The sequence below is a fragment of the Pseudomassariella vexata genome (assembly GCF_002105095.1).
Source record: "Pseudomassariella vexata strain CBS 129021 chromosome Unknown BCR38scaffold_10, whole genome shotgun sequence".
NCBI lineage: Eukaryota > Fungi > Ascomycota > Sordariomycetes > Amphisphaeriales > Pseudomassariaceae > Pseudomassariella > Pseudomassariella vexata.
The window spans coordinates 924,100-944,080 of NW_024467965.1; the positions used below are offsets into that span (position 1 = coordinate 924,100).

Genomic DNA, 19,981 nt, shown 5'->3' on the forward strand with positions numbered 1-19,981 from the left:
TAAGCGCTCTGTATGGGGTAGGGCGGCATTTTCGTTACATTGGACAAGAGTACGACGGGGCTTCGGTCAAATTGCTAACGTATTTCACCCCCATTCCGACACCCCTGTAAACCCTAACAATAACCACACCGCTATTTACATTATCCTTTTATTTCTCAACCACTTTTGCTTCAATTGACTTTATTCCAAGTATTCGATCTGATCTGCTATCAATGCCTTCATATACGGAAGAAGACCTCGCTGCCGCCGTTCTAGACGTCGCAAATGGTAAATCTGTGCGACGCGCTGGCCTGGATTGGGGTATACCAAGGACTACACTTATCGACAGACTTCAAGGCGCTGAATCAAGTCGAGCGTAGATATAGAGCGCCAGTTTAGGGAGTTCAATCGACTCCAACAAACTAACATGACTATACAACGCCAGCTATTTAGAAAGATGAAAAAAGGGTTTGATGAGAAGGATTATCTATTAGTAAGCGCAGAATTACAAATTGAGGGCTTGAAACAGCGATTGGAGCTTATGAAGCCACGGGAAAAAAAAAGAAGGTGCAAATAAGTCCAAACGCGAAATTCGCAAGGATTGAGGACGTACGGCGGATGAGGGAAGTATCTAATGAAGCTCTTATTGATGATTCGGGTTCAGAAATATCTAATGTATCTACTGTCGAAAGCGATTGTATACTTGTTCAGAATTGAATTTGTGGTGGTTGTTTGAAATTGCATTGTTATTCGTGGTGTTTTGTTTTATAGGGTGTCGGAATGGGGGTGAAATACGTTATGTGCAACCCAAAATTTGACACAAGTAACTAGGTGCGGTCGCAAAAGACTTCTTGGGCTTCCCATAGGCCTCAATAATAATCACAATATCTAGTGAGCCAACCTCAACCCCTTCCAGAGTCGGCAACTGCTTGCTTGTTCCTCCCTGCTTTGTACCAGGTCCTGACGCAGAGTTCTACCGAGATCCCAGCCCTTCAGAAAGTGCAGCTTGAGCTGAAAAATCTCGCATAGGCCGCGGTATATACCAATCTGTTCCTTGCAATCGAACTGTGACTCTCTTCTCCCAGACATATATCCCAATCAATCATCTGATTGATTATGGAGGCGCTCGCTCTCCCCTTCAGCGTCAAGGTGCTCGCGGACGGCGCGTCGGATGGTACACAAAGCGTAAAACATGACTTTCGGTCGCTTCTTCCAGCGGCAACCCGCACGAAGAAAGACCACATAATTGTACCACAGGCCGACATCGAATTCCTTGAAGGTGAACTTCTCGTCACGCGATTGAACAATATCCAAAAGTGGCTTTGGTTATGTGGGCGTCCCATGCCACCGAGACCACTTCATCGCCAAGTAGTCTTATCCCGCAATATCACAGTTTCCGAGGAGATAGAACTGCATCTAGTGTGGCATAAATACCGCATTTTCATCAAGCCACTACCGCCTTACCCGCTGGATCCGGATTTCTGGGCATCACACCTGCTCGCTTCGGGGACGAAGTCAGACGGACGGTCAAAACAAGTCGCAGAGTGCGCGCTTGGCTTCTTGTTCTCCTATACCGCTTTGATCTGATACCCAAGCGACTTCCACATCGCAAAAGACAACGGCCTGCTCCCAGAGGCCGTCTCATGGGAAGGTTGGAAAACGCTCTCGGCGCAGTTTTTGCAGCACTATTCGTACACCTCAGAAAATCCGCGGCACTGTTACGGCGAGCTGCGCCTTTCTTGGCTGAACAAGGTGTACAGGTTTACTCAGGGGTCAATGCTGCGTGGATACTCCCAAGTTGCCGCGCACAAGTTCTACATCGACCTGATCAAGGACAACTTCAGAGTGTTGGCGGCGGTACTGGGTTACGTCGCCATTGTGTTGACGTCTACGCAGGTTGGACTGGCGACGGAGGAATTGCAGGCCAATAAGGCGTTTCAGAGGGCTAGTTATGGGTTCACGGTTTTCTCGATCGTGGCTCCGTTGATTGTGGCAGTGGGGATACTGCTTATGGTTTTGGTGCCGTTTTTCGTCAATTGGCGAGCTACGAAGATATATGAGAGGTTAAGGTTTAGGGAAATGGGGGTTCTGTGAATTTGGTCGTATTCCCAGGAATGGCACATAATCAATGTAACTGAAAAGGGGTAAGGCAAGCAAAGAATAGGATAAACGATGCATAAAGGTGGAATATTGTCAGGTGCAAATAAGCCACAGTGGCTTGGCCTGGACAGGGGTCGGAAATGTATAACTAGGCTGTTGTGACCCCTCTTCTTTTAGAGAGGGCAGCGATTAACTTGTCGTTATTGAGTCCCCTATACTACGCTATTGGTACCTACCTGGTGACTGGCAGCTTGTTTCGCTTGAGCACTCTCGTCCTTCACTTTGCACTTGAAATCCCGTGACAAATATTATGGAGTAACCCGATATTACAGTTAGGTAAATAGACGTGACTTGAATATTCAGCCTGAGTGCGCCGTTGATTCTGCCATCGGCTGGGGTTACAGGCATAATGGTAAGACGTTTTTAGTCAATCATTATCAAAATATCTGGCTTGAAGGTCTACAGGAAGAGTACGCAGAAACGAATTACGGCAACCAATGAAGCATGAGAATAGTACAATCTAGACTCTCAGTTGATTTAACCCTTCAGCTCAATATTTCTCCATAAGCTTCGTAACCACCCCTAATTACATCTACCACACCGATTCTAAACCATTGACACCAACGGGCCGCTCGCCAAGTGTGGTGATCCTGAATCCATGGCGCAGTCCCTCCTCAGGATTGTGCACATCGTAGTCAGAGATGGCAGTGTGAGCCGTCACTCGGTTGTCCCACAAAGACACCGTCTGGTCGTCCCACTTGACACGGACCTGAGCATCCTGGCTCGCGGATATGTGCTGGGTACAGTTAGCAATGTATGCTATGGCTGGATTCAAGACATCCACCTTGAAAAGTAGTTGCAGAAGAGCTTCTGACTCCTCGTCTTTGAGTCCCACTATCCGCTTCGTGAAGCCGGGGTTGACAAAGAGTGCCTTTTGGCCAGTGACCTGCGTAATTTTAGCATACTTGGACAGGGGCGATCATGAGTATGTAAACATACATGATGCACCCGAACAACGGGATGATCCGACTTGACCGGCTCGCGACGAATGAATTTGCCATCGCCCTTCGCATTATCAGCCTGTGGGTATCCACTGTGCTCAGCACGCAAGCCCTCCAGGAATGCCTTGAATGGCTCCGAGAGGCGCTCATACGCTACGACCTGAGACACCCATGCGGTATCACCACCGGTGGAAGGAACTGACAATAGCGTCAGGATAGTGATACCGGGAGGCTGGTGCTCATAAGAGACATCAGAATGGTACCCTGTGGTGGTCAACTTGGTAGACTTGCGCTGGTTTCTGTACAAGTTGTCTGGGCCAAGATAGATGTTGTGGAACTCAAGTGCACCCTCCACGTGAGCACCGACGGGCTACCATCATCTGTTAGCTTCAATTTGTGCAGTGAAAGGCTTCCAGTTTGCGAACATGCACATGAAGACGACCAAAGTACTGGCCAAACTCTTTTTGCTTCTCGATACCGATGTCCTTGAAGTTTTGACCCCTGAATACCACGACGCCTCGCTCGGCAATCAGCAACGCGAGCTCATCTTTCTGTTCGTCTGTCAACTCAGACAGCTGCAGACCCGTGATCTCGGTGCCAACACGCGGAGTGAGCCGTGAGATGACGACTTTGGGATCCTTTAGTCCCAGAAGATGAGGTTTGGCTTTGTCCGCTTGGAGACCGCGGTCTTTGAACTCGAAGAGTTCCGTGGCAGGAAACTTAGTCGTCTCATCGTAGACTGGCAAATACTGGCTATATTCGTACTGTAGATCATTTTAGTGATGTTGTCTAGTTTTGAGGTCGCGAGTCCTTACTGTAGCATGTTGAGTAGTGTCATACGCTCGCTGGAGCTTCAGCTCAGACTGTTTGTTCAACTCATGGGTGTCGGGGGACTCTGCGGAGACTTCTGAGGGCGCCATTGTGGTTTATCTTCCTGTCGGTGCAATGGTTATATTTTCAAATCGTACTAATCCCATGTATTTGGCTTTCGTCAGCTCGATAGAGGTTCGGGCTTTCATGTAGTGTCTTGAATTCAACCCCGCATATTGCTCATCGGCCTTCAGTATGATGCGATCAGCTATATCATGAGACTGCGAATCTGTGGGGACAAAAACTATGAAACTTGACCTTGTCATCACGCAAGTTTCTAGTCCAGTCATTGGTGCTTCTTGACCATTGTGATATTATGTCAAGTAGTGAGTGGTACAGACGCGAATTGTGGATGCGAACTAGTTCGCAAGTTCTAGCAATGACTTCTGCGAACGTCTCTTCGGATATTGGGCCATACACCGAAATTATCAGACTCTTATACTTGGATAACACACGCTGTTTATCCGTCATGTCTCAGTTCTGCACTATTCAGTGTCTCGACTAGCTGCATGAATTGGTACAGTGCTTGAGAGCACAAACATTCAGGATTGCATGACGGCATGTATCATAGATGAGTTCCCAAGTTTTCTAGCGTCTGTAAGGCAATTTCCTACGTATATACACTAATATTTTCATCGACCATCAACAACTATGGAATAAACTCCCAGGAAAGCTCTTACGCGTGTTTTAACCGCTGGTCATCAGAGAGACCAGGAATACTCTGCATCAACACGCGCCACGATAATGGCCTAACGCAGGAGGCTTCAATGTTCGTGGGTTACCAGTCGATTCGAACAAGTAATACCGGCGCGTCCGATTCCACGGTTCTAGGGGCTAATTCGGCCGATGTGATAGGGTATCTTCAGCGACAAGTACGCGTTATAAAACGCTACTCATTCCAGCGGCGGCTAGCTTTCATTCCTAGCACCTTTCTAGCAAGATAACGCTAGAATTCACATATGTAATACTACCACAGAATGGCTAAAACTTCACGGCCCACAGTCCTAACCAGTCGCTAATCGAGCATATATGTCACTATATGAAGGCGTATAGAAAGCACCCTTATGTACACCTTAAGAAGGTTAACGAAGCTGACAGGCAGACCATTATTGATGAACTGATCGACTCGGTACCAAATCGCGTGCATGAGCTACATCGCGTACGTATTTCGTACATATCTTATTACATAGGATAAATAGAGCATCAAGATGCATCTGTTATGATTAAATTTGGCTAAGAAATGGATGCTTAACTGAATCGGCAACTATGTTGTTGAATGTTGGTCTCCGACATGGGCCGAATGTATGCCGGACTTTTTGACAGTGATTTGGCAATAAATGAAATACATTTTGCTTTGAAAGAAATCGGGTCTCATGAAATCATTACAGTGTCATGTTACTGACCAGTTGGTGCACACATCATGACATACATCGCTCAATGAGACGGACAGTTCATTCGTCAACAGATTTTAAGCAATTTGCGTCACCCTTAAGCTGAATCCGGTGTTGATATGATTTTCTTTCCTTAAGGTACGGTTAATCTAACGTCTGTCTGCAAAACGATTCCCTGGTCTGACCTTGCATATGTGGATGGATGATTGTCGTGCCGCAGCTTGTACCGGTGTTATACAGCCGCTCAGCCTACTGATTTGAAATCGCCAACGCAAGGGCTATGCCGATGGCGTGGAATGGCGGATACCGACACAATGCTTTGATATGTATCAACAGCTCTTGATATGTTCTTTTCCAAGCGACCGTACTCATGTTACTGCACGACAAAGGACGCATAAGCCTGCGGTTGTTTGTTCTAATCACGGATACGACACTCTTGGTCAATGAGAGGAATGACTACAGAGGCGCGGCGCTTTATACCAACACCAGGCGGATGTGAAACTAGAATAAATTTGGTAATATTTATTATACAACATCTTTCTAAAGTATACACAACGTCCGAGAAACCTGACGTAGTTCCGATATCCATGTTCAAAGTTACTTCCACATCTATTCGAGCGATTCTACTGATTGTGACCCAATAGAATCGAGCCAATGCCTCGGCAGACAATTGTCATGTGCATGTTGCCATAGAATCACAAATTAATGGCTAAGAGCGCCCGCATAGAAGCTCGAGGCTATCCAGTGTCTCGCCGCCGTCTTGGGTCCATAGCAGATGTAACGTCCAAAACAGCATCGACATTCATTATCATTCGTAGTTCAGAAAGCATCGTTTTCCGTTTCACAACAGAAACCCCAAGCCCAACCAAAACATGTAAGCCTCCTTCTTCAGGGAAGATTTCAATTATGGCCTTGACTAGCAGTTTTTTCTCAAACCAACACCGTGGCCTTCCCGTTTCCTTTACTGCTTTCTCTTCCTTGACTCCTTTCGTTTCACCATCGTCATGCATTGGGCGATATTATCATGTTCCCACGGCCATAGCGTCCCAACACAGCCGAGTCTCATCTCTGCGACATGATATTGTTGTCAACAGCATTCATAGCACACAGACGGGTCCGATTCCCATGTCTTCGGAAAACACCGTCATCCGCAACATCGAGCTAGACACCCTCGCAAACCCATGCCCGAGACAATATCCCCAAGAACACCATCATTGGCATCGTCTTCGAAATCTTCGGGTTCCTGTTCTGGCCCTATGGGCGCCACCGCCATCCACCCCTTGCAGAAGATAACGAAGTCCAACAGACCTCCACCCCTTTCTTACGACAAAAAGGCGCAGATACTAGGCAGGAAATTCCTGGCAAAGTGAGCTGCGTGGCTACTCGACGGCTCTTCACAAACTAGATGGCCCATATACTACTATGTATGGAAACATTCGCTGGGTGACACCTGTAGAGCTGAGCTGAATACCTCACAGGCCTCCCCGACACAATGGCTGGGAAACACGAGGATGGTTGAGTTGGGCACTTCTTCACCGCCTATGACGGCAGGCGAACAACGACTGAAAATGCCTGATGATTGGCTCGGTGAGGCTTCAGTGTCTAAGGAAGCACAAGGCGAACACAGGAAAAGGGGTTCAGAACGCTGGCTCTGGAGGTGCCGAGATTGAAGGGGGCGCAGAAAAGTGTGAGACAAACGCATGGACAAAGCGGAGCTGTTGAAGGTGGAGGATACGCGGGAGCTGGAAACTTCCATATGGTCGAGCACATCTCATAGTGGACTATTTTCTTGGAACGAAGTCTAAACTAGATATTGTCAGAAGCGGGACGTCAGGGTTGATTCGGGATATAATGCTCCGTGCTTGAAAACATCCTGGTTGCCTTAGATGTGGTTGGTTGTGCGTGACGTACCGAGAGTTTCGACGAATTTCATTACGCTCTTCATAGAATGCAATGCCGCGTTCTTCCCTTGTCTCTATATGCGCATTTTTAATACCACAAATCCTGTACAAGATACACTATACACGCTGTAAACTCCACCTTCAACGCCCAAGAATTGTCTTGTTCGCCTGGCACTATCCGAGCTGTCAACAGCCAAACCTCAATGCGAGTCCATTTCAACTTCTAAACCCTCCTGCCCCAGAACTTTATGCAACTCCAGCAGCCTTGCCCAAGCTTCCGCTTCCCCGGCTGCTGAAGATGCTCATAATGCCAAATCCAACATAGAACAATGCCAACGGGTATGCAACCAGTCCCCTCATGCCCCGCATTCGGCCGACGGCACAGAACATACCACTGGCGCTCGTAGTGCACCACAAAATAGCGGCACTTGTCAATACATATCCGATCGGCGTGTCCATTGGCATGACGATGCCCACCAAACTCGTCAAGACCATCGGGAGCAGACAGTAGCCCAACACACTCGCACTTCTCGGGAAAGTTAGAGTGCTGCTTAAGTGGCCCTTTCCATCGACACCGCCGGCGCCTCCAGGTCCAGTATACCCCGCGTTGGACGAGTAAGAAGGCCCGGCGTGGGACGTTGTCGGCGAGTTGGGGCCGCCGTCGGGCGACATGAGGGAGAGGATGAGGTGCAGGCCGATGGAGCCCATCAGGGCGAGCCCATAGATATAGCCAAAGTGCACCTTGCCGCTGAAGAGCAAGAAGAAGCCGAAAAGAAGGAAGAAAAGAATGGGGCCTGCAAGGTCGGAGTCGTCCATTATATGTTGGTCGATGCGGGAGAAGGGGTTTAAAACAGCTAGAGTCTAGACGGATCCCAGTGTTAACGTATCTTACTATCACAAGATTCCAACCATAAGTTGGCTGGTTACCGAGGGGCACATCCTTACCTTGACTCGAATATGTCCAAAGTTGACGCCCAGTTCTTCGAGCAGCGGCGGTTCGTCATCGTAGCCCTCTGTCGATAATGCGGCTAGCCAACCTGTTCGCAGACCACCTTGCTCGCCCATGCGCCCGCTCACACCCGCTGCGCCTGCTCCACCAAACCCGCCATAGCTTGAGGAAGCGGCCGGCCCGCCGTAACCATAACCGGATTGTGATGATGTTCCGTGGTTCGGCACGCCTGGTGAGTATGACGAAGGGTAAAACTGTAGATTCTGTGCTGAAGGGCCGCCGGCGCCAAACTGGTTGGACGGGGGTGCGCCGTAGTATTGCGACATTGCGGTCGTGTTCTAGGCCCAGGTGCGTGCGATGCTCGTGGAACTGGGGGTCGAAGTTGACGTAAGCTCGAGCAGGAGAGATGCTATACTTCCACTTGGGTGAGAGAAGTGGGTGAGAGAAGTGACAAATCGGTCGGCGGAGGTTTGAAGTGGTCTGAAAGAGTGTAGCGAAGAGAAAGTTGCTTGTGTCGTGTCAAGTCGCCTTGTAAAGTTGTAATTACGGTGTTGACATCCGCGAGCTCAATATCTGTCCCTTCACCCCTGGAAGATCGAAGCCTGGCGCAGGCCACAGGAGCTGAGCCAAGAGCTAGCTGAGTGTTGGAACATGTGCTGATGGTCCGTGCTACATGGCTGAGAAAGTACATCTCGGGATTTGAGATCTTCCGGCCGTCCCGAAAAAGTGATAGCGAACTACGAGGCAATTCGACACCGGCAGACGTCTTTTTATCGTCGCTCTTTACATCAGCCCTTGAGAGTGAGACCAATTCGAGCAGCTTGACTGTCTGCGCATCTGGTCGAGGGACAAAATGGTAAGCATTCCCACCCTTTCTTCCTCTGCCGCTCTCGGATGTCCCCTTCAGCCGGCAACCGGATATTGAGTCACATCATTCCTGCCCGAACTTGAACTGACTATTGTTCAGGCGTACCGTCTCATAACCCAAGTTGTGATTATCGGCACTCGTACACTAGGACGTGCCTTCAGTGAAGCCTACAAACAAGCGCAAGCCTCGTCCAACTACGCGCGCGCCCAAGCCAAGATAAATCCAAATGGCACCGGGTCACGCGGCAGCCTCAGCAGCGGCATGACCCTCGACGAAGCCTGCAAAATCCTAAACGTCAAGCCGCCACAGGGAGGGAAAGCAAATATGGAAGAGGTCATGGACCGGTTCAAGCGCCTGTTCGATGCAAATGATCCTCAGAAGGGCGGCAGTTTCTACTTACAGAGCAAGGTCCTGAGAGCAAGGGAGCGGATCGAGTCCGAGGTGAGACCTTTGATGGAGAAGGCGGCACAGGAGGCCGAGATCAAGGAGGGATTCAAGCCCAAGGTGTACAAGGACCGGTAGTCCTGCCACCAGGGAATTAGCAAAAGAGTTTGGTCGAAATCCGCCCCGAACCCGACGAGGTGAGACGCTATCATCTCGCACACAACCCGCGATACATACACACACCTCTTCACTCGATTGCGGCATGACCTGGCGTTTACGGTAGGGACATTCTGGTAAGGACTCATAGGTCTTGGGTTAGACGAGAAAACGGATCGCTTGTACAACTATATAATGTGTCTATATTAGAGGCGAGTTCAGGCGAGGACGAAAGGAGACCGTACAGTCTGCGGATCCAACAACGTCATTGTTGAAACCTGTAAAACATTGGAGCATCTAGACGACGAATGCGATGCAGATGTCCATCAGCCAAGTTGGTTCTTTCACGACTCAAACTTGCTCTGATTATCATGCAGGATCCGTTGCATCTGGAGATCTGGCCAGAGAGCCTGACCGGTCTATCAGCTGGCTTCGAAGCCAGATCGCGAATCACAAACGGCACGCCAGTCTACCACTGATCTCACAAACTGCGTGCCAACGATTGTCTCCTGGACCGTCCATCAACCGGATCATATTCTCCGATCTTCCCATGTGGGCATTGCCTAATGGGGCATGGCATAATGCGATGAAAGAAACAACGCCGCCACCCTCCCCCCGAGCGTAAGGATTGCCGATGTATTGCTAGAAATCCGGGGTGGCACGGGATGGGGGTGACCCTGTGATCTGGCACTAGGAAATCAAGATGATTATTTACTTTTAAAGCTATCTATACATCATGCTAACATGTCCATTTCTGAATGGCTGTAGCTTGATCACGACATCCTACACGACACAAGCTACATGAACATGTCCTCACCCCCCCCTTCCTGTTCCGCCTCACCCTCATTCTCCTCCCCCGATGCAGACTTAACCGCCTGATACTTCTTGATCCGATTCAACCAAAACGGCGTCGCCGCCTGTTCTGACGTCGGATCCTCCGCATGATAAGTCCGCCATAAGTCCTCGAACACCGACTCGACCGGCGGTTTCTCCGGCGCCGCAAAAACCGCATCATGCAGAGAAGCCACAAAAACCACCTCTTCCTCGTTTCGCAAAATCGTGATCTGGACCGGTGGCCTCGCGAACGCGGATTTGTCAGGATAGCTAACGGCGCTGGTGATACGCTGTAGCTCGACCCGCAGCTCCTCCTCGGCCGAAGGCACGTCCCAGAAGGTGCCGCTATCGAGGTTGAGTCGGCCGTAATCGTTGTCTGAGAGGATCTTGCGGTCGAAGCTCTCGTACAGTGAGGGGTCTTCCATGAAGTCGTCTGTGTTCTTGGCTTGGCGCTTGTCGACGTATTTGGCTGTCTTCTTGGACTTGGTCTTGCGTTTGCTTTTGGGGATTATGGGTTTCTTGGCTGGGGTTGGGGCTTGATCTGAAAAAAAGGCATCAGCTTGCATGAACTTTTAGGGGTTGCCGGTAAGTCTGGAATGTCGACCTTTCTCGGGAGCTGGCTTTTCGGCGGCCTTTCCGGCACCGGCAGACTCATCTGGAGGCTCGATGTAGCATAGGTCGACATTGTCCCATCTCACTTCCGGTTGCTTGTGCACGGCTCCAATCCATGACTCCCCCTTCCCTGTCGTTTCATGAAAGCTTGTTCGAAGGACATCATGCTTGGCTAGTGTGGCTTCCCAGGATCGCTTCAAAAGCTCCATGTTGGTGTCTAACGGCAGGCTGTAAGCGTGATAGCTGGAATTGAGACGCGAGTCCTCAGACAAAGTCGAATTGATCATGCTTGCTTGCTCTGAGGTGAGAGGATACGTGTTTACAATGCTGTCTTTAGCAGACCAGGGCTCCGGATCAGACAGAGATTCATTGTTGAGGTCTTCCTGGTGGTCGCCGAGGGACAGATTTTCCGTCAACTTATCAAGCTGATCGGAGACAGCCTGCGGACCTGCTGCGACAACATGTTCATCGCTGTTATTGTTATGTCCCTGGGAGCCAGCACGTGTGGAGTCGAGGTGAGGGGTATGTCGGACATTCGCTCTTTTTGGAGCCATTATGTAGCAACAAGCGTAAGGATAGAGTGTTTGAGTGGTTTAGATATTTTTTGTTCGTTCTGAACTTCGGAGCTAAGGTGTTTAAGTACTGAGAAACTGACCATGGCTTGGACATACCACTCTGCCGTGATACTGCATGAGCCATCTGTCCAGTCCGATGTTCGGATAGCCGGCGAATTGGTTTTAGGAGCGGGTCGTACCCCTCGAATATGACTGTATGCATGCATATGATAGGGTGATGTCATGCGGAGATGATACGTTTTTGCATCATGGAGCAATCTGATACTTGTAGACTCAAACGTTCGATTTGTACACTGAGTTCTCTCTCAATTCATGTAAGTATCAGGCTTTGTCGAGACTTAAAAGCCTCAACGAACTTCATACACGATTGCCCCATTTGCCACCCTCAGAACACGCTACAATCCGAAAGTTGACGGCTCTGAAGCGGTGAAGAGTTCACTTCGTGACGGCCTGTTAATGCCGGATAGTCCCGTAATCGGCGTAAGAGGACCCCAAGCCCGGGAAAAGGCCGCGTGTCCCTGGGTGCGACTGTTCGCTTGTGGGCTGGCCTGTAAGTGTTGGCCAATCATTAGAGCAAATTTTATCTGATCCTTCAAAGAAGAGCTCCGCAGTTGGATTAAAGTTATCTGATCTTTTTTTGATCGCCCTCCATCGTGACTGTTTGTGAGACCCGCTTCGATCGATAGCTGTCCCAAATAACGAAACGTCCGGGTTTTAACCTCGGCAGAAATGGCTATTACCAAAGAACGCGGAATTGTCAACTATTTAATAGTAGGAGATGAGTCGTGGAAGTCCATCTTAGGCCATTCCATATCGTTTAGGGGTTTCCGTACTATAAACATGCTTGCGCTCATCGCCTCTGCGGCGCCCGACCGGCTCTAGAACTTGATCAACGTACTTCAATTCGGACAAAAGTGAACTAATTTGTACTAAGTATTCTCGCTGATCACCGCTGGTCGTTGATATTTCGAGCAAGAAAATTAACGTGTAGTATGCGGCTGCATACCATATAATCAATGCCCAGTGTCATGATAAAGCATATTTGCTGCTATTCGTGGGCGGTGGATCTTCTACGTGATGAGTGTGGCGACGGCTGCTGAAGACGAAGCTTACATCGGATACGAATACAGTTAGGACATGCTGGCGAAGTCAGAAGGATAGAAATCATGTGCAGGTATCAACGATCACCCACCATCCATGACATATCTCGGAAAACATAATAGCAGCAGTGATCAAAGCCCATCCGGTCACCCGTCCAATTTCGAACAATAGGTTAGTATGGGAGACAAGGTCTTGGGTTCATCCCAGTTGTCCTGATTGTTGTATATGATTAGCGGCATACGCCGGTCAGCCCACCTCATCAGAACTGCGTCTCATACTTGATTGACGAGAAGATCAGACGGAGCCGCGCCCAATGAGCTTATACATATAAAATCCCCTGATAATGCGAGTTTTAAATGAAATTACCGCTTTGGGGGCTGGCAAACCAAAGAGGTCCGTCCTTCGCAAGCAGCAAATCTCATTTAGCAGTCATAGATTTCAGCCAATGTTTTGTGATATTTTCTCTGATACTCTGACCCTTTCCTAAGTTGGCCTGTCGTAGTAGGAAAGACTAAAGCGTAAGCCCCCATGTACTCTCTGCTCGTCTGTAGAAAAAGAAGAGAGCAGTCATCATGGTCTTCCTCTTCGTTGCCATCTTTTATCCGTACCGTCCCATGATCCCGTCCCCAAAATACTCGAGTAGGCTCTAGAAACCCACCCCTGCGCCTGGCAAAACATTCCGCATGGCACCAATCCAGCGCTATCAACCTTAACCGTCAGTGGATACCAAGCCGGGTGCCCGGCCCCAGGTTTCGGAGACTATCTACCATGGCTCCATTTCGCATTGGCTTCTGCGCCAGCTGGTCCCATTGGAATAAGGGGAGTCGGACTCGGGCTGCAATCACGACTACCATTGCTCCGTCTGTCTCCCATCGCCGGTGTAGTCTCTTCCGTGGTGCTCGGCTCCACAAAGATCATGTAGCGCCGCCCTGCATCCCTTGTTTGACCCGGCCACAGCTCACTAAACAGCATCCTTCGAGTTAGGGCAGGGCGAACGGCGAGTCTAGCTTCGCCCACTCCTGGTGTGCCGCTGTTGTTGGTATCGTTCAAGCCATTCGCAGCTGCCATTGATGGACCAGATCTGTCTGGCGAAGACGCAGGTATGATGTGCGCTTCTTGAGCCAGGCGTTCACGTTCTTGAAGACTCCGGTATCGGACTAAAAAGGCAGTTGTGACGATCATTGCTATGGCAATGATCAGTCCACTTATCAGGGCAGCTTTCTGGTCGGGCCCGAATCCTTCATTGGGGGAGGAGCTGGCAGACTGCGCGGCAGGTGTGGTTGCGGTCGGTGTCGAAGGGCCGGCTGAAGTATTCGTCTCAGGAGTCGTGGGTTGAGATTGGGCATTGGTATTACTAGTGATACCTCTAGAAGTAGCTTTAGAAAAACTTGGGGGAATTGATGGAGAGTTGGTGGTTTTTATCGATATTTCCATGGATGGTGGAACCTCTGTGGTCGTGTCTGGCGCGGTGGTAGCCGTGTAAACGTCTGTAATCGACGTGTTCAGTGCAGTCGGGTCCATGGAAGGAACCATGATTGAGTCGATGTAAGTGCCCGTATATGTAGAAGGAGGCATTGATGTGTTCGCGTTTACAGAGTTTGACGCGTTTCGCATCAGAATAGATGTCACTGCGGACATTGTGACGTGATTGCTTGATGCTGGCTCAGATCCTCCTCTTCTTCTCCTGTATCCCGTCATTTTGTTAGTGCATACTGTTGGGGTTGAAAACACCGTAAGCGTTGCATTCGGCGCGAAGGTGATAATTTCGAAGATTATGTCAATCACTATTCTAGGCCAGGTGGAAGTGATACCGATGGTTATAGTTAGCTCGGTGGACGTGATTGAACCATGAATATCCGCAGTCTTGCTTTGAGACAAATGATTTGCAGGTTGATTTGACAACACTGTCGACAATTTCAGAACCGCTGAGCTGTGCATGAGCTCTGTGTCAGTCACTCAACCGCCGATTTTGTACGATTTGAAAAGCTTCTGACCAACTGGACAATGACGAAGACAGAGACGACAATGGGTCTCTCCCAGAATCTCGACAACGCCATTCGAGAAATAAGGATAGGAGAAAAAAAGGGGCAAGATTAGAAGAATGCGCAAGGAAAAGACCAAATAAGTCGCTATGTCGTCGAAAGACAAAGTAATAAGAACACCGCGACCATATGTCAAGTCGAAGAAGACCTTCACCAATATCATGCAGAGTCGGAGAGATCATTAGTCAAGCACAGCTGCATTTCCCTAGTTTTATAGAATCTTCTGGTGACTGCGACCACGCAACAGACGTTATCGCGAGACAGGAATCGCACCCAAATGTACACAAAAGCCCAAGATTACGCTGGAGATGACCTATAATGCGTGCCCCAGGCCACACCGGCTCTGTGCGCTGTGTTGCGCTTGCGCTGATTGCCCATAGCTGGGCCTTCCGTAGCTGCAAATTCCTGGGAGTCAGTCCCATCATCATCGCCAATGCGACTCTCCTGCCTGTAATTTATTAGCCTGTCTTGATATCTGTCCTTGAGATTCGACAGCGGTTTGCAGTCCACATCTAGACAAAGTTTCCAGTTCAGAGAAAGCCCGACCTAGTGCACCCCCTTGGACTACCTCACTGCGATGGTGAAGTAGTTGAGCAAGCATTTGCTAGATGTCCAGCGTGGTCAGTACGCAAAACTGTCCACGAAGACAGTAATACAGTTTTGAGTCATCTGGAAAGTCGTACATGTGTGATTTCGTTACTTTCACTGCATCGCGCACATTGGTATGTGCAAGTATACTTGATTGGTCACATCAGTCCGTGTTGGCAGCGTAGTACACACTAAAAATGCTTCTCCTTGTTCTATATCCTGGTATCATGGCCCTATTAAATACCACCTGCCGGTCTTCTATGATCCTTTTCCGCGGCACAATAATACCGAATCACGCCTTCTAATAGATTCCGGGCTCGACATGGACGTCTTTCACCAGTCATGCAGAATGACGGCTTTGCTCGCCTCTGTCCAAGCCATATGTCGTCTGCAGCCTTAATGCTTCTTGAGCAGAGTGCAGAGACCAACTGGGGGTTGGTGGCGTTAAAGGTATGCGTATATAAAGCAGCGAGATATAAATAGTCCACTGTCTAGACGTATGGCGCAGATTGAAGTTTTTGAGAGACGGGCAAATCATCATCTCCATCCTGCTGGACCTTTGCCAATGCCTGGGTTTTGAAGCCCGCGGTAATGTAAGCAAGTGTTGCAATCAGCTCTGACAGGAAGAACAGCACGACGCGGATGGCGAGGGAACCGGTAGTCGGGTTGAGGTATGCTTTCTGGGTGCACAAAGCGGCAAGGCTGCAGAAAACGCGGATGCCGACGAAGGCAAGAGAAAAACAGACCGACTTGAGCAACTATATCGCAGAAGGTCAGCAACTATGGACCCAAGCGAATGTCCCCAAGACAAGGAAACTCACCGTCGTTCCCGCACGCTCGGTCGTGCTGTTACTTATACGCGGGGCAACAAATGATAATCCAACCCACCCGACGAGTATGCCCCACGAAACAGTCAAAATAGAAATGCCTGCCTTGACAATCTTCTCACTCTTTTCGATTGGTTGCTGGTGGTTCTGGAGCTTTGCAGACCCGGCGGCAACGAGGGCGACTCCACCGACGACGAAGATGTGAAAGACGAGCACGAGGAGCCATTCGAGTTTCTCGTCGAGGTTGCGGATGCGATATATCCTCCTTTTCTACGAATTAGCCATATGCATGTCGGGGATCCAATCAGGTGTGCTACTCACGCTTCATGCAGGATACCAGCTGTGGCGAGCAGAAGGGGCGAGAGCCCGACACTAGAAATAATGCTGGCGGCGATACTAGAGTTCTTCATTTCCAACGCACCACCGATGATGCGAATGGTGCAGAAGAGGAACAAAAAGAGCCATCCTAGGAAGCCGTGTTTTCCGTGTTTTCCGTGTTTGACGAGGAGATACAGGACGGGGATGGCGAGGATAACGTAGATGGCGAGTGTGGCGGTAGAGAGTGAGTCGGCCATTCCGAAATGCAATGAACAGTCAAGATGGCAGGAGATGGACCACAATTCGACGTCTCTAAGACTTTTCCTGGTGATGGAGTACGGGAAGATGGATGAGACAGATTCGTGGGAAGTGAGTGGGGTGGGCAGGCTGATATTTGACTGACAATGGCAGGGAAAGTAACCGGTTGAAGCGCTGGGGACAGGATGAATTTTGCGCTGCATCGCCAATCCGGGCCAAGAGAGGGTTAAGTAACCAGCCTTTCAACAACATAAATTGCGGTCTCTTGTGTAGCGCTTGCTGAGCCGCACACGCCTTCAGCTTTGCAGATGATCGGCAGTCAGCTTGCAGACAATACATACCCATGACCCCAAGGCTGGGCAAGAATGGCGGGTACCTAGGAATAAGCCACCGTCCGGAAATAAGTACCTTTGGACAACGAAGGAATCAAGCGGTGTGGCAGTGGTAACACCGAATCTCGATGCAACAGTTAACCCGATTACTGCGCCAGGGCAGCTGCAGTGCTGCTCAAGTATTACACTAAATTGGAATTGCGGAGGGTACGTACTCATGCCCATCTGATGCCAAGCCTGCCAAGTATCCCCACGGTCTGGGCATGAGCTTGTCCCAACGGCTCGAGCTGATTTGAGATAACGGGAGTGGAGGTTGTTTTCCAGCGCCGTGAAGCAAACAAAGACAATAAGGGATTTGATTTGTGTTTGTTGCACAAATATTCACAACTGGGAACCGGCAAAACTGTATGCAAATCAATCAGATTCGCCCCCTCACTGGCCCTTTTCCACTGTAACGCTATAATTAGGATACTACAAAAGGGCTAACTGCAGAGCGGCATCGAAGGGGCCATTGAAGTGAGAAAGAACCAATTGATGCATTGGCTGCAATGCTGCGGCTCTGGCACAACTGCGCCTGGTCATCGTTCCCCGGAGAACAACCGCAACAGCGCTTGTCGCCCACTGCGCAGCTGAAACTCCACACCCAAAATCAGTATCGGAGGTATCATTAGCAGCAATCAGCCCTGCTGGTTCTTGAGATTTACAGGCACTCCTTCACAGCCGGAAATATCGAGCTAGGATGGATGTTCAAAGGAAGCAAATGGGACCAAGTCGGCGGCATATGTTTTATTTAGGTTCCCATGCTTATCAGATTTTCGTTTGATTCATAGAACGAGGATTGCAACATGGAGAGCGCCTTTGTCTTGACAAAATGATCAATTTCGAGTCCTCCCTTTTATCGGACACTGCTGACAGGTATTTGTGTTTGCTCAGTAGTAATGAATTATCTCACCCTCGCATTATCTCAATTTTCGCATTTTGATGGCTGCTCTCCCTCGAGATGTCAATATCCGACCACGAGACGCGATGGCAGCATCACCAGAAATCTATTTACCTGCCATTGCTTGCTCCATATGCGTCAGCGCATCTTCAATCAACTTCTTAGCCCCCTCATCTGTGCAAGCATGGTTTGCGTCCCGAAGTCCTTGTTCCCACACATCCCATCTCTCACGTACAAATCCATTCCAGCCCTTGCCTGCGTATTTTGGATTCGGCGATCCAGCTCCAGCGCTCTCGGGGTATGTGCGGCCATTCTGAACGTTGGCCCACAGCCTGTCGGCTGCGTAAACAAACCACATACACGCGGCTTGCAGGGCAGCCGTATTGACAAGGGTCTCTGGTGGATGCTTCTCAGCTTCGAGCGCCTTAGAAATCGTCCAGAGCGCTCTGAGAGATTTGTCCATGGGGTGAACGTTGTATCCTTCATTTGGAGAGGTATGCTGAACTTCGGCGGCTTGGGTAAGCTGTGCAGTGAAGGCATTCAGTTTCACCCATCGCTGCTGCTGCTCGGGCTTCATGTTGGGGTCGCACGGATCTGTATTGCACCATGCATGATGAGTAGTGTGGCTAATCGTTGATCTGGATAGTAACTAACCATTTCTGGGATCACCTCCAAACTCGCACCACGTTTCCAGTTCAGTGTAGCCGAGGGACGGTAGGTCTGTAAAAAGGGTCTCGCCCTGTATCTTAAGCGACTCCCCCGTTGATGGGTCTGTGCCCGTCTGCTTCTGGAGGTCTGAGACGAAATCAACAAGCTTGCAGTGCTTAGCTGGCTCGAGGCGCTGGACAAGCTCCAGAAGCGCCAGGGAGACGTTGTAGTCGACAAAACCGGCACCGCGGTGCACGTCATCACTGTGGGTAGCATGGGCAGCCATGGCCATATCGGCAACCTGCTGCACTGCGCCTTCGGGGGTTGCATCTGCTTGATTGGCAAGCTTGTCGAGAAGCTTAAACTCCTCGGAGTCCAGGACCTTCTTGTAAAAGTCCTCTCTCCCCATGATCACACGCTTCAAGTCTGGTCAAGTCGTGGATATGTGGACAGTGGGCGCGGCTTTCTGGGATCGACAATGCTTCCTCTAGAAATGGAGAGGTTGGTGATGGAGAAATGTGAATGTGCAGCGGAAGCATTGATGCCTGTGGAATGTCTTATATAGATGGTTGAGCAACACATAAATACTAGCTGAAGAGGCACAGCGCAGCTGGTGGGGTGGGTATCCTAAACTAGTTCGCCGGCTGACTCGTTATTGGCTGAAATGACATGACGTCAATCTGTAATTGGAGCCAAATTTTGGCTGTGCCTGCAGGCATGCCATACAGCACGCTAGCGCTTACAGGTCATAGGCAGGCTAAGCCTCGGTGGATGCAAGCCCCAATGCCTGTTCGCTGTCGTACATATGTGTATCCTATTCTGATGTAAGGGATCTTCGTCTGGACTTTTTGACCGACAAGCCCACTAAGCGGAGGACGGAATCAATGTCGTAGCAAGGATAGGATAATGTGGGGACAGTTCAGCATCCCAGTGTTATAGAGACGAATACTTCCGTCATTCCACATTGGTGCGCGGTTCCTTCCGTCATCCGCTTACCCCACGCTACGGCCAAATTGCCGGGTGTTGCCCAGCGGGTTACGGTGCCATGATGACTTGGCTGGATCGACCGAGCGTCGGACTGGTTTGACCTAGTCCTATAGAGTTTCTGATCAAACTAAATAAAAACAAGGAGCGTTGAGACCGGAGGAAATTCCGTGTTGGACACGTTGTTATGCTCAAATGGGTCTTTTTTACGCGAAACGCGCCCATCGTCTAACATCTGTCTCCACCCGACCTCCCCATTTCCCACAACTGATCGCCTGTTCGTTTGAGGCCATAAGAGCTTTTACGCGTAATCCCCATTCTGG

The 19,981-nt window shown here is 49.7% G+C and overlaps 8 protein-coding genes across 8 annotated transcripts; 2 read left to right on the forward strand and 6 right to left on the reverse strand.

Annotated features, from left to right (window-relative positions):
* Positions 1–1,095: 1,095 nt before the first annotated feature.
* Positions 1,096–2,134, forward strand: BCR38DRAFT_467415 (uncharacterized protein; the record flags this gene model as incomplete). The annotated part of the gene is made up of 2 exons (XM_040862746.1): positions 1,096–1,523; positions 1,575–2,134. The coding sequence occupies 2 exons, from the start codon at positions 1,096–1,098 to the stop codon at positions 2,071–2,073; spliced, it is 927 nt and encodes a 308-aa protein (XP_040713530.1). The 3' UTR covers positions 2,074–2,134.
* A 537-nt stretch (positions 2,135–2,671) lies between these two features.
* BCR38DRAFT_459333 (dioxygenase-like protein) lies at positions 2,672–4,000 on the reverse strand (the record flags this gene model as incomplete). Its single annotated transcript, XM_040862272.1, has 5 exons — positions 2,672–2,875; positions 2,924–3,025; positions 3,079–3,450; positions 3,506–3,844; positions 3,896–4,000. The coding sequence occupies 5 exons, from the start codon at positions 3,998–4,000 to the stop codon at positions 2,672–2,674; spliced, it is 1,122 nt and encodes a 373-aa protein (XP_040713531.1).
* A 3,488-nt stretch (positions 4,001–7,488) lies between these two features.
* BCR38DRAFT_459334 (uncharacterized protein) lies at positions 7,489–8,517 on the reverse strand (the record flags this gene model as incomplete). Its single annotated transcript, XM_040862273.1, has 2 exons — positions 7,489–8,103; positions 8,188–8,517. The coding sequence occupies 2 exons, from the start codon at positions 8,515–8,517 to the stop codon at positions 7,489–7,491; spliced, it is 945 nt and encodes a 314-aa protein (XP_040713532.1).
* Positions 8,518–8,915: 398 nt separating this feature from the next.
* BCR38DRAFT_34946 (Pam16-domain-containing protein) lies at positions 8,916–9,747 on the forward strand. Its single transcript, XM_040856495.1, has 2 exons — positions 8,916–9,047; positions 9,159–9,747. The coding sequence occupies exons 1-2, from the start codon at positions 9,045–9,047 to the stop codon at positions 9,579–9,581; spliced, it is 426 nt and encodes a 141-aa protein (XP_040713533.1). The 5' UTR covers positions 8,916–9,044; the 3' UTR covers positions 9,582–9,747.
* Positions 9,748–10,310: 563 nt separating this feature from the next.
* On the reverse strand, positions 10,311–11,262 carry BCR38DRAFT_34948 (uncharacterized protein). The gene has a single exon (XM_040856497.1). The coding sequence runs from the start codon at positions 10,997–10,999 to the stop codon at positions 10,397–10,399; it is 603 nt and encodes a 200-aa protein (XP_040713534.1). The 5' UTR covers positions 11,000–11,262; the 3' UTR covers positions 10,311–10,396.
* Positions 11,263–13,480: 2,218 nt separating this feature from the next.
* BCR38DRAFT_411331 (uncharacterized protein) lies at positions 13,481–14,419 on the reverse strand (the record flags this gene model as incomplete). Its single annotated transcript, XM_040858564.1, has 1 exon — positions 13,481–14,419. One exon carries the CDS (start codon positions 14,417–14,419, stop codon positions 13,481–13,483), a length of 939 nt encoding a protein of 312 aa, XP_040713535.1.
* Positions 14,420–15,842: 1,423 nt separating this feature from the next.
* Positions 15,843–16,753, reverse strand: BCR38DRAFT_411332 (uncharacterized protein; the record flags this gene model as incomplete). Its single annotated transcript, XM_040858565.1, has 3 exons — positions 15,843–16,109; positions 16,173–16,443; positions 16,500–16,753. The coding sequence occupies 3 exons, from the start codon at positions 16,751–16,753 to the stop codon at positions 15,843–15,845; spliced, it is 792 nt and encodes a 263-aa protein (XP_040713536.1).
* A 1,045-nt stretch (positions 16,754–17,798) lies between these two features.
* BCR38DRAFT_467420 (uncharacterized protein) lies at positions 17,799–19,249 on the reverse strand. The gene is made up of 2 exons (XM_040862747.1): positions 18,681–19,249; positions 17,799–18,620 (listed from the first exon to the last, which is right to left on the reverse strand). The coding sequence occupies exons 1-2, from the start codon at positions 19,081–19,083 to the stop codon at positions 18,133–18,135; spliced, it is 891 nt and encodes a 296-aa protein (XP_040713537.1). The 5' UTR covers positions 19,084–19,249; the 3' UTR covers positions 17,799–18,132.
* Positions 19,250–19,981: the final 732 nt, after the last annotated feature.

Bases quoted from the DNA above. Each gene is read 5' to 3' on its own strand.
- BCR38DRAFT_34948 (XM_040856497.1), bottom strand. From the start codon at position 10,999: ATGCAAGCTGATGCCTTTTTTTCAGATCAAGCCCCAACCCCAGCCAAG.
- BCR38DRAFT_467420 (XM_040862747.1), bottom strand. From the start codon at position 19,083: ATGGGGAGAGAGGACTTTTACAAGAAGGTCCTGGACTCCGAGGAGTTT. The intron at 18,621-18,680 runs GTTAGTTACTAT...GGTGCAATACAG, and splicing joins TGGAGGTGATCCCAGAAATG to ATCCGTGCGACCCCAACATG.